Consider the following 14,624-nt stretch of genomic DNA (forward strand, 5'->3'; position numbering starts at 1 on the left):
GGGGGGCCCGCAGGTCGGGAGTGAGAGGCAGCGGCAGGGTGTGGGGGGAGCAGGGCTGGACTAGCAGGGGCTGTGGGTTGGGAGGGGCTCCGGCAGAGCGGGGGGGCTGGACTAGCAGGGGCTGCCAGTCAGGAGCAAGGGGCACCAGCAGGGGCTGTGGGTTGGTAGGGGCTCCAGCAGAGCTGGGGGGGGGGGCAAAGGGGGGCTGCGGGGCGGGAGTGAGGGGCACCAGCAGGGGCTGTGGGTCGGGAGGGGCACCGGCAGAGCTGGAGGGGGGGGCAAAGGGGGGCTGCGGGGCGGGAGTGAGGGGCACCAGCAGGGGCTGTGGGTCGGGAGGGGCACCGGCAGAGCTGGGGGAGGGGCAAAGGGGGGCTGCGGGTCGGGAGTGAGGGGCACCAGCAGGGGCTGTGGGTCGGGAGGGGCACCGGCAGAGCTGGAGGGGGGGTGGTGGGAGTGAGGGGCACCCAATGACTCAGTTCACACCAGGACATTTTTAACCTTTTATTTCCCGGGTCCAATAAATTATTGGCGGGCAGGGGAGAAGGGGCGGGGCCAGCCGCGCCCGGCCAATCAGGCAAGGGCGATCTCCACGCGGGGCAGCAGCACGGCCAGCTCTGATTGGGCATCAGGGAGGTCACCCAGGGGGTTCCCCCGCAGGGCCAGGAGGCGGAGCTTGGGGAAGGAGGCCAAAGGTCGCAGGTCAGAAGGTCGCTGGATGCCTGGGGGTCGGGGAGGAGCAGCAGAGTCAAGGAGGGTGCAATGGCTAGAGGGGCCCCAACCCCCCAGAGCTCCCCCCATCCCAGCCCTCCTCCACCCCTCCCCCACTGCCCTTCCCCCGCCGCCCGTGAGGGGCTCCCTGCCCCATGCGGGGGGCTGGAGGATACGGTTGCTGCAGGCTGAGAGCTCCTCCAGGCCGGGGAGGGGGGGCAGCCCCTCGAGGGTCTCGATCTGGTTCCCATCCAACTCCAGCACCTGGGGACACAGAGAATCAATGACACGCGCCTCCTCCCTCCCCCGGCCACCTGGGTCCCTCCTCCTGCTCCCAGGCAGTGGGGGGGCCTAGCAGTGAGACCAGGGGGACGGGGGCTGGGGCCCTCCCTGCTCCAGGGCTGGGGCTAGTGGTTAGACTGGGGGAGGAGTTGGGCGCCCGGATGCCTGGGTCCCTCCCCTCTCTGGGGTGTCTCACCTCGAGGCAGCGCAGCATGGCCAGGGCGGGAGGGAGGCGGCGCAGCCGGTTCCCGGCCAGGTTCAGGTGGGTGACGAGCGGCAGCTGCTCCAGGTGGCAGAGGACGGTCAGGCCCTGGGGGGGCAAAGAGAGCTGGAGGGAGGGGGTCTCTGCTCCTCAGCCCCACCCACCTACTTGGTCCCGGCCTCTATCCCTCCACAGCTCTACCCCTGCTGTCCCCCCCTGCACATTCAGCCTCCTGGCTCCGCCCCCTGCCTTTCTGGCCCCACCCTGTTCTCTTAGCTTCACTCCTGTCCCCTGCTCCTACTCCTCCCTCCCCTCTTGTATTAGCCACGCCCTCTGCCCCCTCTAGTCCCGCCCACTTCCCATTTGGCCTCACTCAATAGTGCTCACCCCTCCATCAATCCTCTAGCTCCACCCCCTGCCTCTCCCTGTTCTCAGCTCTGCCCACTAGTCCCCTCTTGCCCCTGCGCTTTGTTCTCCCGGCCCCGCCCCCAGCCCGTACCCGGCAGGACAGGTCCACCACCCTGGCCTCGGCATACTCCATCCGCAAGATACTGTTCTCCACGAGGAATCTGCTGCGCAGGTCGTCCAGATAGGCCGAGCGCATGGGGTCAGCGGCCTGGGGGGGCAGAGAGATGGGGGGGTGGGGGGCTGGGAAGTGCAGCTCCGAGCCCCCCTCCCCCAAAGATCCCTTTCCCCTCCCCCCGCCCCTCACCTTCAGGGTGTCAAAGTAGCTGAGGGTCTCGCGTTCGTACACCAGGGGGTCCAGGGCCCGCATGAGGAGGATGATGGTGAGGAGACACCCTGCGGAGACAGAGAGAACCAGGAGTCCTGGCACCCAGTCCCCCTGCTCTAACCACTAGACCCTGCTCTCCTCCCAGAGCCGGGATAGAACCCAGGAGTCCTGGCGCCCAGTCCCCCTGCTCTAACCACTAGACCCTGCTCTCCTCCCAGAGCCGGGATAGAACCCAGGAGTCCTGGCGCCCAGCCCCCCCCCGCTCTAACCACTAGAACCCAGGCATCCGGGAGGTACCTACACTTGTTCTGCGGCTCCAGGGCTTGCAGCTCCTTACAGGACTCCAGTTCCGACTGCAGCACAGTTGACTTCTCCACAGAGAGCTCGCACCTGGGTGGGAGGGGGGGAGGTTAGGGGGCCAGCCAGCACTTGAGATGGGTGGGGCTGGGGCCCATCCTGGGGGGGGGGGGGATTGCGCTGCACTCAAATGGGGGAGGAGGAGCTAGCTCTGACTACAGACTGGGGGGGTGTGTGTTCAAGGGATGGGAGCTAGTGTGAAACATGCACTTAAAGGGGGCGTGGCAACCCCCCAGGGGGCGGAGCCTATCCACCTACACACAATCAGGAGGTGTGGTTTATCTGAGAGGCGGTGCTAGTCTCGAATAGAAAGGGACAGAGCTGCTCTTTGGGGCGGAGCCTGTCTGGAACACACCGGGGGTGGGGATACTTGGACAGACTGGAGGCGGGGCCATTCTGAGGGGGCGGGGCCTGTCTAGAACATGCACACTAGGAAAAGGGGCTACTCTGCGAGGGGTGGAGCTTCTGGGGGAGTAGGCAGGACTTCCCTCAGGGGGTGGGGCCTCTGAGGCAGATGACCCAGGATCGGGGGCAGGGTCTCCTACCTGAACACCTGCTCCTCAGTGACAGAGTCCCGGCACCAGCCGTCTCTGCAGCCTGGGGGGCAGAGGCAGAGCGTCAGGGGTGTGGGGGGTGGATTTTCGGGGGTGGGGGGGTGCCTGGTTACCTTTGAAGAGGACGCACTCCTTCTGGGACTCCCCGCCCGCCCAGTGCACCCGGAAGGTGTGCTGGGGCCAGTGCTCGTTGAGGGCTGAGGCCGGCAAGTCACACAGCTGGGGTGGGGGTGGGTCAAGGAAAAAGGTTCTAGCCAGTAGACCTCACTCCCCTCCCAGAGAACCCAGGAGTCCAGGCTCCCAGCCCCCCCTGCTCTAACCCACTGGACCCCACTCCTGTCCCGGAGAACCCAGGAGTCCTGGTTCCCAGCCCCCCCCGCCCCCATTCTAACCCACTAGACTCCATTCCCCTCCCCGAGTGGGCGAGAACCCAGGCGTCTGGGAGGATACCCACATGAGGCCGGGGCGGTTTTTCCCATCGGGTGTGTGCCAATTCACCGCCAGGGGGGCCTCGTCTGCGAAGAGCAGCAGGTCGCAGGATCCTGGCGTCACCTGCCGGAGGAGATGCTTGTGAGCCCCGGGTTAGCGCTGCCTCCCTCCACCCCAGCTCGCGGGTACTCACCACCACAGGCTGTGAGAAAGCCACCGCCAGTGAGGAGTCCTCTCGGCTTACGTAGACACACAGGATAGTCGGCTCCGGCTCGGCTGCGGGGAGAGAAGGGGGGTCAGTGTCATGGGACCAAGTCCTGGAGTAACATTTCTCAGTGCCGTGCGGTACTCAGGTACCTTCAGGGTATGCTTGGCGGGGGGGGGGGGAATCCCCATGCATCATGTGCTATCACTGGATCATGTCCTGGAGTAACGTTACTCAGTGCTTGAGTACCAGCAGTACTCGGGTGCTGTCTGAGGGAGACGGCTCTATGCTTTGCATAGGACTCTAGTACCACTGGCCAATTCCCTCCAGTAATGTTACTGAGAACTTGAGTATCCTCCATGCTATACGGGCAGCGGGCACTGTTAGGGTATGCTCAGGGGAGATCTCAAAGACTTGTATAATACTCCAGTATCATTGCACAATGCCCTGGAGTAACTCAGTATTACAATGTCACCAGTGCTATAGGGTTACTTGGGTACCATCATGGTATACTTTGGGGGAGGAATCTGCATGCATCACACAGCACTTGGGTCAAACAGACAACAGTGACGTTGCTCGCCAGTACTAAACAATACTTGGGTACCATCAGGAGACATTGCCATGGATCAAGCGTACTTGAGTACCACTAGAGGAAACCCTGGAGCAATATTACTCGGCACTTGAGTAAAGCCAGTACCACACAGTACTCAGATAACATCAAGGGGCCGTTTTGAGGAAGCGGCCCAGCCGTACTAAGCAGTATTCAAATACATCGCAGCGAACACTCACCTATACTCTAGGGCAATACTACATAGTACTCAGGTATCTCATTGAATTCTGGGAACATAGCAGATTTCATACAATACTTGTGTAATAGCTGCATTATCCCCCAGGCTGGTATTACTGTTCTGCACGAAGTACTGGGGTATCAATGCAGTATACCAGCCCTGGACTATGTAGTAACACTCTACTATAGAAAAAGAACAGGAGTACTTGTGGCACCTTAGAGACTAAAAAATTTATTTGAGCATACGCTTTCGTGGGCTACAGCCCACTTCTTCGGATGCATCTGATGAAGTGGGCTGTAGCCCACGAAAGCTTATGCTCAAATAAATTTGTTAGTCTCTAAGGTGCCACAAGTACTCCTGTTCTTTTTGGGGATACAGACTAACACGGCTGCTACTCTGAAATTCTACTATACAGCAACTCCTCGCGTAACGCTGTAGTTCTGTTCTTGAAAAATGTGATTTTAAGCAAAACGATGTTAAGCGAATCCAATTTCCCCATAAGAATGAATGTAAATTGGGGGGGTTAGGTTCCAGGGACATTTTTTTTGCCAGACAAGACTATATATACATATACATACACACACACACACACACACACACACACACACAGTATAAGTGTTAAACAATTGAATAATGTACACAGCAATGCTGATTGTGAAGCTTGGTTGAGGTGCTGGAGTCAGAAGGTGGGATATTTCCCAGGGAATGCCTTGCTGATAAATGATGAACTAGCACTTGGCTGAACCCACAAGGGTTAACACGTTGTTGTTAAGGTAGCCTCACCCTCTACAGGGCAGCAGGGATGGAGGGAGGGAAGACAGCACGGCAGACAGAGACACACACTCTGTGTGTGAGAGAGAGATACGTGCATTGCCCCTTTAAGTACGCTGACCCAGTGGTGAGCTGGAGCCGGTTCCCACTGGTTCGCAAGAACCAGTTGCTATGTTTAGAAGCTGGTGTAGAACCGGTTCCTAAAGGGGCGGGTGGGTGGGCAAACTCCGGCCCGCGGGACCAGCCTGTCTGGCCCACCTGAGCTCCCAGCTGGGGAGGCTGAGGCTCTCCCGCTTCCCACCCCTGTCGCAGAGCTGCCGGAGCCCTGGGGAAGTGGCGGGGCTCCCGCGGCTATTTAAAGGGCCGGGACAGTAGAAGCAGGGGGAGCAACGAACTTTTTAAGCTCCCAGAGCCCCGCTGCCGCTACCCCAGGGCTCCAGCAGTGGGGCTCTGGTGGCAATTTAAAGGGCCTGGGGCTCCAGCCCCTGCTGGGACCCCCAGGCCCTTTAAATTGCCCCCTGGGGAAGCCAGGCCACCCCGGTACGGTGCACCGGCTCTTGCCGGTATGCCGTATGGTGGTGTACCAGCTTACTTTCACCTCTGGGTAAGGGGGTGGGGCTGCGCGGCATCCTTACACAGCAGCATGGTAAGGGGGCTGGGCCGGGGCTGGGAGGGGTTGGATAAGGGGTAGGGAGCGGTTGGAGGTTCTGGGGGGGCGGTCAGGGGACTGGGAACGAGCGGGGGTTGGGTAGGCGTGGGAGTTCCAGGGGTCTGTCAGGGTGGTGGTGGATGGGGTTGGGGCAGTCAGGGGACAGGGAGTGGGGCGAGTTGGGTAGGGGGTGGGGTCCTGGGGGCCATTTAGGGTGGGGGGTCTTGGGAGGGGGTGGTCAGGGGACAAGGAGAGGGGGTTGATGGGTTGCGGATTATGAGGGGGGCAGTCGGGGGCAGGATGTGGGTTGGGGTCGGATGGGTGGGTGGCGGTGGGGGGAGATAGGCACGTGGAACACACTGGGGGGACGGGGCTACTTGGACAGACTGGAGGCGGGGCCATTCTGAGGGGGCGGGGCCTGTCTAGAACATGCACACAAGGGGAAGGGGCTACTCTGCGAGGGGTGCAGAGTTCCCTAAGCACTGGTTCCCTAACGGGTCTTGGGCAGCACTTTGGTGGCGGGTCCTTCACTCGCTCCGGGTCAAGTACCTGCCGCCGAAAACCTGGAGCAAGTGAAGACACGCCCCCCCGCCGCCAAAGTGCCGCCGAGGCCCCGGTAGGGAACCGGTTCTTAGGATTTTGGGAGCTCACCACTGCACTGACCCCACTCTAAGTACATTGCCTTTTTAAGTAGATCAGCAAGTTCAGACAGCAGCTGCTGCCAGCAAGCTCCCTCCGTCCTGAGCCCTGTCTTGTGGGGCCCCCCCCCCCGTCCCGTGGAGCTGGGTACAGGAGTGGGGGGCGGGGGGACACCCTGACATTGGCAACCCTCCCTGCCCCCAGCACAGCAAGCAGGAGGCTCCCGGGAGCAACTCCCAGGCAGAGGGCAGGAGCAGCACAGGGCAGTGGGGGAAGGGACAGCGATTGATAACCTGCTGGGCGGCTGCCGCACAGGGAACTTAGGGGAGCTGATGGGGGGGCTGCCAGCCCACCCTGGTTCCAAGCCCCCACCAGCTCCAACAGCTGTTCTTCCTGCAAGCAGTGGACAAAGCAGGCGGCTGCCAAACAAGGTTAGAAGGGAGCATTGCACAATTTTAAACACGCACGTTCCCTAACTGATCAGCAACAGGGCAACGAAATGACGTTAACCGGGACGACTTTACACGAGGAGTTACTGTACCTGGATCCCACTGGACTATACGCCAGGGAGGGGGTCTCCCAAGTACTCAGGTACCATGGGACAATTCTCCCTCATTAAGCAGTACTTGGGTATCAGCGGTCTACCCTTCACAAGGATATTTCCTTACCTCAGACAATACCTGGCTATTAGCCGATTGTAACCCAGTATTACAAACTACTTGAGTACTGCTGTACTATACCCCCGGGTGGTATTACTCCAATGCACCCAGTACCTGGGTAACAATAGGAGATGTACACCCCAGCACAGTATACTCAGGTATACTGGGTACAGCGGTGGGCAAACTACAGCCCGCAGGCTGGATCCGGCCCCTCAGGACTTTGGATCCGGCCTGCGGGATTGCCCCCCGTGGCGCCATGGGCCCAGCGCCGCTCTCAGAAGAGGCCGGCACACGTCCCTGCAGCCCTCAGGCGGCGGGACGGGGGGGGGGGGGGAGGAGGAGCGGGGGCAGCAGAGAGCTCCGTGCGTTGCCCTTGCCTCCAGGCACCGCCCCCAGCAACTCCCATTGGCTGGAAACGGGGAACTGCAGCTAATGGGAGCTTTGGATTCCTGGAGCGGTGCGGCGCCGCTGCCACCCCGGAGCTGCTTTAGGTAAGTGGCGCCGGGCTGGAGCCCGAACCCCTCCTGCACCCCAGCCCCCAACTCCCTGCCCTAAGCCCCCTGCCTGCACTGTACACCCCTCCTGCACCCCCGCCCTGAGCCCCCTCGTACAGCCCGCACCCCTCCTGCACCCCAACCCCCCGCCCTGAGCCCCCTCGTAGAGCCCGCACCCCTCCTGCACCCCAACCCCCCGCCCTGAGCCCCCTCGTACAGCCCGCACCCCTCCTGCACCCCAACCCCCTGCCCTGAGCCCCCTCGTACAGCCCGCACCCCTCCTGCGCCCCAACCCCCTGCCCTGAACCCCCTCGTAGAGCCCCCACCCCTCCTGCACCCCAACCCCCTGCCCTGAGCCCCCTCGTACAGCCCGCACCTCTCCTGCACCCCAACCCCCTGCCCTGAGTCCCCTGCCTCACCCCGCACTCCTCCTGCACCCCTGCCCTGAGCCCCCTCCTGCACTCTGCACCCCAACCCCCTTCCCTGAGCCCCCTCCTATACCCCCAGGGCCGGCTCTACGTTTTTTGCCACCCCAAGCAAAAATTTTTGTCTGCCCGCCACCCCAGCCCTGGGCTCCCCCCCACCCACCTGCACCCTCCTTCTGCCCCAACCCTGGGTCACTGGTAACTCGCTCCCAGGGCGGGTCATTCAGCAGGAATTTTGGATGTGCACAGAACACAGACAGGATTGGTTCCCATATGGTTACAGAACTGCAGTAAAGTGGAACCATTTTCAGCTTGTGTGATTGGAGGATATCTGGATGCATATTATAAGACTGTCCTACATAAATGAGGACAAGTTGAGGTGCCTTTATTATTCTTTCGTTCCACTCTTTGTTTCTATGGGGAATTTGCCAATGCAATATCACTGTCTTCCTTTTAAACAAACAAAACTAAAAAAAATGGCAATGGCTGTTGAAAATAACCACTGGGAAGCATTTCATGCTCAATTTATCCTACTTTTTCTACAGCAAGTTCCAGTGGATCAGTAGATTTGATTTGGGAGAAATGAAGTACTCCTGAATTTTGGGGTGTTCAAATCCGGAAGGCAGGTGCTAGATTCCCTTTCTGAATATTAGCTATAATCTGGAGAGGAAAAGTCAATTTCTTCTTCCAGGGCTCAGAAGTGGAAATCCTCCTACGTGCCTGATTCTGTATCTAAAGCCGCCCAGGTCCAGAGCCTCCCCGCCCTTACTTTTCATTTTAAATTCTAGTGGGATCCACCTACCTCCCTTGCTAGGCTTCGGAGGCACTGTCCATTCAGTCCACCCAATTCCTTCTTTGGGGGCTGCCAGGCGAGGTCACACCAGTACCCCTAATCCAGGCTGGGGATGTCTTCTGAAGGGGATATCTAAAGCCTTCTACTCCTTGGGCACACTTGTTCCCCGTTCACAGAGTCACCCCGTTCTAGCAGTGAGCTCTCCATTCACAGCAAGCTGCAGCATGAGGTTTCAGCTACTACCATACTCCCTCCCCCTCCCTTTCCCAGTGATAGCGACCAAGGGAATGCTGGGAAATGTAGTTCTTTCCCTGCTCCAGGGCTGGCTCTATAGGCAGGAGCTAATGAAGGAACTACAGCTCCCAGGGCCCCCTGTTGGTTCTCAGCTCCCTTGCTTGATCCCTGCCGGCTGCCGCCCCTGCAAATGGGCTGCCCCAAGCACCTGCTTGCTTTGCTGGTGCCTAGAGCCGCCCCCGCACACCCCGCACTCCTCCTCTGCCCCAATCCCTTGCCCTGAGCCCCTTCCTGCACACCGCACCCCCTCCCACACCCCGCACTCCCTCCCGCACCCCAACCCCCCGCCCCAGCCCTGCATACAATTTCCCCACCCAGATGTGGCCCTCGGCCCAAAAGGTTTGCCCACCCCTGGCCTAGTGGATCTCAGACAATACTCTCTCCCCGCTAAACAGTAATTGTGTATTGCTGGCCCATACCCTAAGGGATATGGCTTCCCTGCCCCATGCAGTACTCCGGTATCATGCACTCATACTGCAGGGAGAGACCTAGAGCAAACGAATACTCAGGCACCACTGGACTATACTCCAGGGGGGCGTTATCCTCCAGCACGCAGTAAGTGGCCACCACTGGTGCGTAGTCGGGGGCTGTGCCCACAGTGTGAGGTACCCCAGACTGCTATTGTTGCTCACAGTACTTGGGTACCAATGGAGTATAGTCCAGAGTTGGTCTCTACAGCCAGATGGAATCGCTCAAGTACTCCAGCAGCATCAGCCAATCCTCGGCTTGCCAAAGAGCGCCTGGGTATTACGGGATGAGTCCCTGCCCCCTCCAGTACTCGGGTACCATTCTGTCACGTGGCCAACAGGGAGGCGCCTACCTCTGCCCAGCAGCCAGCGATGGTAGAACCAGGCGCTCTGGTCGTTGGGGTCGGTGAAGAAAGCGTTTTGCACCAGCTCCAGCTCTGGCAGGACAAGAGAAGAAAGCAAGGTGGGGGACGAGGCACGGGGCCTTTCTCCTCTAGGGGGCGCCGGCCCCAATCTGGGCCCGGGGCAGGGACTGGCTGGCTCAGGGGGGCAAGGAATGGGACACAGGGCCTGTCCTCTCTAGAGGGTGCTGGCCCCGATCCAGCCCCAGGACGCTCTCCTGGCCCTCCCCATGAGCGGTCTGAGGCACAGTCGCCCCAGGGCAGGTTCCCAGGTGCCGTCCCTGTCTCTGAAGCCGGCGGCACTCGGCTGGGGAACTCGTGCCAAGGCCACAGGGAGCCGGGCGAGGCCGGTGCCTCCTCTGGCCTGCAGAACCTGTCAGCAATGTCCCAACTGGGTCAAGCTTCCAGGAATGGTATCTCTGCCAAGTTCAGGGCGGGGCAGAGGCTCAGGGATCTCTCCAAGCAGGTGGGGGCCTTCGCCAGGAATGACTCCACCCATGGGCCGGGCTGCTGGCTGGCAAGGAACCCAGGAGTCCTGGCTCCCAGCCTGCTCACTCTACCCACTAGCACCACTTCCAGAGCCAGGAGAGAACCCAGGAGTCCTGGCTCCCAGCCCCCAACCACTAGACTCCCCTCCCCGAGCTGAGAGAGAACCCAGGAGTCCTGGCTCCCAGCCCCCAACCACTAGACTCCCCTCCCCTCCCCGAGCTGGGAGAGAACCCAGGTGTCCTGGCTCCCAGCCCTCGCCCAGCGCCCTGACCTTTGAGCAGCACGGCCTCGGTGGGGCGGCCCGGCTGCCGGGGGTCGGGGTGCAGCCGGGGCAGCAGGCGGCTGCGGTAGTGCCAGGACGAGTAGTTGGAGAAGTTGCGGGTGATGAGGCGGTCGGTGAAGTGCAGCTCGTCTGCGGCCGACACCTGGGCGCGCTGCACCACGAAGCGCCGGTAATCCCAGCAGTGAACTGCGGGAGCGCCAGAGAGTGGGGGGGGGGGGGAGGTCAGAGACCGAATCCCTGCTGCCCCCAGCCCCGCTGCCCATGGCCCCGCGCCACCCGAGCACCTGTGGGTGTGAGCTGGGGGAATGCCAGGGCTTGGGGGTCACAGGTGGGGCTAGAGGTCAGAAGTCAGGGCAGCGGGATTCTGGGGGTTCAGGGTGGATCCGTAGCAGTAAAGGCAACAGGGTTTGGGGATTGATCTGGGGTCAGAGGGTATGTGGGTGGATCTGGGATCAGAGGTCAGGGAAGGGAGAGTTTGGGGGTGGATCCAGGGTTAGAGGTCAGGACAGTGAGATTCAGAGGTGGATCTGGGGTCAGAGGCCAGGGCAGTGGTGTTCGGGGTGGATCTGGGGTCAGAGATCTGGGGGTTTTCAGGGGTGGATCTGGGATCAAAGGCTGGAGTGGATCGGGGGTCAGGGCAGTCGGGTTTGGGGTTGATCTGGGGTTGGGACAGTAGGGTGGATGTGGGGTCAGGGCAGGGGTGGTCCGGTGATAGATCTGGGGTCAGAGGTCAGGGGTTCAGGAAGATTTGGAGTCAGAGATCTGGGTTTTTTTGGGAGGATCTGGGCTCAGAGGTGGGAGATGGACCCAGGGTCAGAGGTATGACGGTTTCAGGGTGGACCTGGGGTCAGAAGTCAGGAGTTTGGGGGTGGACCTGGGGTCAGAGGTTGGGGGAATCCGGGATGGATCTGGGGTCAGATGTCGGGGGTATCCAGGGTCAGAGGTCAGGGTTTTTTTTTGGGGGGGGGGAGATTGGGGGTGAGGGGATTTGGTGGGGATCTGGGGTCGGGGGTCTTGCGGGTCTGGGGCCCAGCTCACAGTTGCGTTCGTCGATCTCCAGGAACTTGGCACACAGCTCCAGCTCGCGGGCCCAGTCGGGGTGGGGGATGTGCTCCATCACCCAGCAGCGGTGGTGCCACGTCCCGTACGACTTGGGGTTCACCCGCAGGCAGGACTCCAGGAACGAGAGCTCCCCACGGCACAGCAACTGCATCTCTTCTGGGGACCTGTCACGGGGGATGGGTCAGAGCCAGGGACTCCCCTGGGGACCTGCCACTCAGGGGGGTCAGAGCCGAGGAGCCCCCCAACCCCAACCCAACCCCCCTGGGGACCTGCCACTGGGGGGTCAGAGCTAGTGACCCCGCCAAACCACAGTCAATCCCATATTGACCCCAAGACTCCCCCTCTTCCAGGTTCCCTGCGACCCCCCCAAACTACCCCCGAACTACCCCCCTTCTCCCCCTCCCCTAACCTCCCCCCTCACCTCCAGGCCCCCGCTCTACCCCTCATCCTGTATACCCCGCTTCCCCAGCTCCCCCATCCCTCCCCCTCCATACCTTCCTTCCCTGCCCCTCTGGCCCTCTCCCCCTAGACTTCCCTCCCCCACCCCTCCAGACCCCCCTCACCCCTCCGGCTCCAGGCGGAGGAGGATCTCCCGGCGGAAGTTCCAGAGGGTGGCGAAATCGGGGTTGACCCCCAAGATCTGATTGGTCAGCTCCAGCGCCTCTTTGTCTAGCTGTCCTGTCTTCCTCTGGGGAGGGGAAAGGTCAGAGGGTCAAATGTCATGCCACAACCCTCACCTGGAGCCACCCTATCTCACCCAAAGGATAAAGAGGTCAGGGGTCACCATTCACATCAATGTCCCTCCCACAGTGGGGTGAAATGTCAGAGGTCAGGGGTCAAAGGGCAACTATTCTACTCACCCATGCCAACATTTGACCAACAGGCAGTGGTCAAAGGTCACCTGACCACATCTGCTTCTGATCAAGGGTCAAAGGCCATGAGCCAAAGGGCATAATGTGTCATGACCACTCACGAGCCAGAAGAAAGTCAAGGGTTAACGTTGACCTAATTCTTCAATCTCAGCTATCTCCAGTCACCCAATGGGAATACAGCAGCGTCAAAGGTCATCCTAGATACAGGTCAAAGGCCACCGAACATCCAACTGCTTCTGGCCCAGAGGGGAATGGTCAGGGGCCAAGGGTCACACACTCATCCAACCATCTCCAACTGAGGGGAGAGGTCAGAGATCAAAGGTTGCACCTTAACTACTCATGACTCAGAGGGGCAGAGTTCTGGGGTGACAAACAACATCAGTGGGCCAACGTCAAAGGTCAGAGTTATCTTCCTCTCTGGTTTGGGGGGAGTCAGGTCAAAGGTCATTCTGACCAGGAAGGATCCAGGCTAAGGGGGCACCCACTGGAAGAAAGGTCAAGGTTCAAAGGTCAGCATGCCCCCAATAACCCATGATGGGGAAGGCCAGGTTTCAAAGATCACTGTGCAGCCAATCCACACAAGGCGTAGTGTAAAGTCAGGGGTCAAAGGTTACAGCACAGACTGACCACGCAGAGCGAGGGAAAGGCCATGGGGTCAAAGGTCAATGTGCAGTGGCTGAGCATAAAGGTCATACTGCACCCCAGGAAGCCATGCTGAGCGCAAGGGTCAGGGGTGAAAGGGCAGCAGGAAGCCTGCTCCCCCCACCTGCCCCCAGCCAGCAGGGCGCAGGGCATGCCCCCAGCCCATCTCACCTTCTCAAAGATGGCGGTCGTGGCGGCTACGTATTGACGTAGCTTCTTCTCCCGCTCCAGGCGCTTGGCCTCAGCCTGCTCCTCCGTCGTCTTTACCTTCAGACGGCCGTGCTGGGGGGGAGGAGGCTGTGTAAATGGGGACGGGTGGTTGCTGCCCCAGGACTTCACACCATGCTCCCCACCCAGGTGCATTATGGAATTGAGCAAGGGCAGGTGTTGGGGCCACATGATTGCACCCACAACCCTGAATATGAAACCAGATCCTGTGGGGCAGTTCTGGGGGCAGGAACACCCCTGGGGGGTAGCAGTAATCCCTGGGAGGTCGCTGGAGACTGCCTCTGTATTGGGCATAGGGCCGGGAACCCAGGCATGCAGTGTGCCTGGGGTTGTGTTCAGTTACCCCAGGGCAGTAACTGGGGAGTGGGGCTTGGATCACCCCCTGAGGGGCAATGGGTGGGGGCTGGGGTAGCCGATGGGACTGCACTCACCATGGTGACTCAGCCGTGGGAGAGCCCAGAGACAAGAAATCAGGGTCCAGACTCTGAACCTACTGGATCTAAAGGAGAGGAGAGGTGAGGGTTGGGGGGATACTGAGACAGCCCCGCTGTGCCCAGCCCCAACTTGGGGAACTCAGGCCCCCAGGGCTGCGTGCACAACGAGGAACCCAGGTGTCCGGGGGCCCCCAGGGCTACTTGCACGACAAGGAACCCAGGCGTCCGGGGGCCCCCAGGGCTGCGTGCACGATGAGGAACCCAGGTGTCCGGGGGCCCCCAGGGCTGCGTGCACGACGAGGAACCCAGGCGTCCGGGGGCCCAGTGGATTCACACTGCCACTCATGCCAACCCCAGATCATGCCGCCAGGTGCATTCTGGGACTGGGTCAGAGTAGCCACTGGGCCAGGCCATTGCATGCCCCTCACCTCCTGCCCGCCCCTGCCTGCTTAGCCCCGCCCCAGGGGCGCTGAACCCGGAGGCATCCCCCTTGATCCGGATTCCGAGGCCTCCCCCCGCCCAGGGCATGGAATGGTCTCTCCCGGAGAAACTGGCCAGGCTCCCAATGCGGCGATACCAACCTGCGGAGGGCCACGGGGGCCGGACTGGCTGCACCCAGAGGCCCCCGGGGGCAATACCAAAGCGCGGGCGGGAGGCAGGGATGAGATGGAACCACCCGGCTGACTGCAGCGCAGGACTCCTGCGGGCAATACCAACCACCGCACACAGAGAGGGGAGAGCCTGCTAGGACTTTACCATCCCTC

At 61.0% G+C, this 14,624-nt stretch overlaps 1 protein-coding gene across 2 annotated transcripts; it reads right to left on the reverse strand.

Moving 5' to 3' along the window:
* Positions 1–488: 488 nt before the first annotated feature.
* Positions 489–14,624, reverse strand: RABGGTA (Rab geranylgeranyltransferase subunit alpha). 2 transcript variants are annotated; one of them, XM_054046337.1, is made up of 17 exons: positions 14,442–14,624; positions 13,858–13,925; positions 13,370–13,480; positions 12,248–12,372; positions 11,661–11,848; positions 10,611–10,808; positions 9,803–9,886; positions 3,459–3,541; positions 3,287–3,388; positions 2,950–3,055; positions 2,828–2,879; positions 2,227–2,315; positions 1,905–1,993; positions 1,692–1,808; positions 1,187–1,300; positions 885–972; positions 489–719 (listed from the first exon to the last, which is right to left on the reverse strand). In XM_054046337.1, the coding sequence occupies exons 2-17, from the start codon at positions 13,858–13,860 to the stop codon at positions 571–573; spliced, it is 1,698 nt and encodes a 565-aa protein (XP_053902312.1). In that variant the 5' UTR covers positions 13,861–13,925; positions 14,442–14,624; the 3' UTR covers positions 489–570. The 2 variants fall into 2 exon arrangements, with proteins under 2 accessions (XP_053902312.1, XP_053902313.1); XM_054046338.1 differs by lacking the exon at positions 14,442–14,624 and adding an exon at positions 14,289–14,309.

The sequence above is a fragment of the Malaclemys terrapin genome, chromosome 12, assembly GCF_027887155.1.
Source record: "Malaclemys terrapin pileata isolate rMalTer1 chromosome 12, rMalTer1.hap1, whole genome shotgun sequence".
Taxonomy (NCBI): Eukaryota; Metazoa; Chordata; order Testudines; family Emydidae; genus Malaclemys; species Malaclemys terrapin.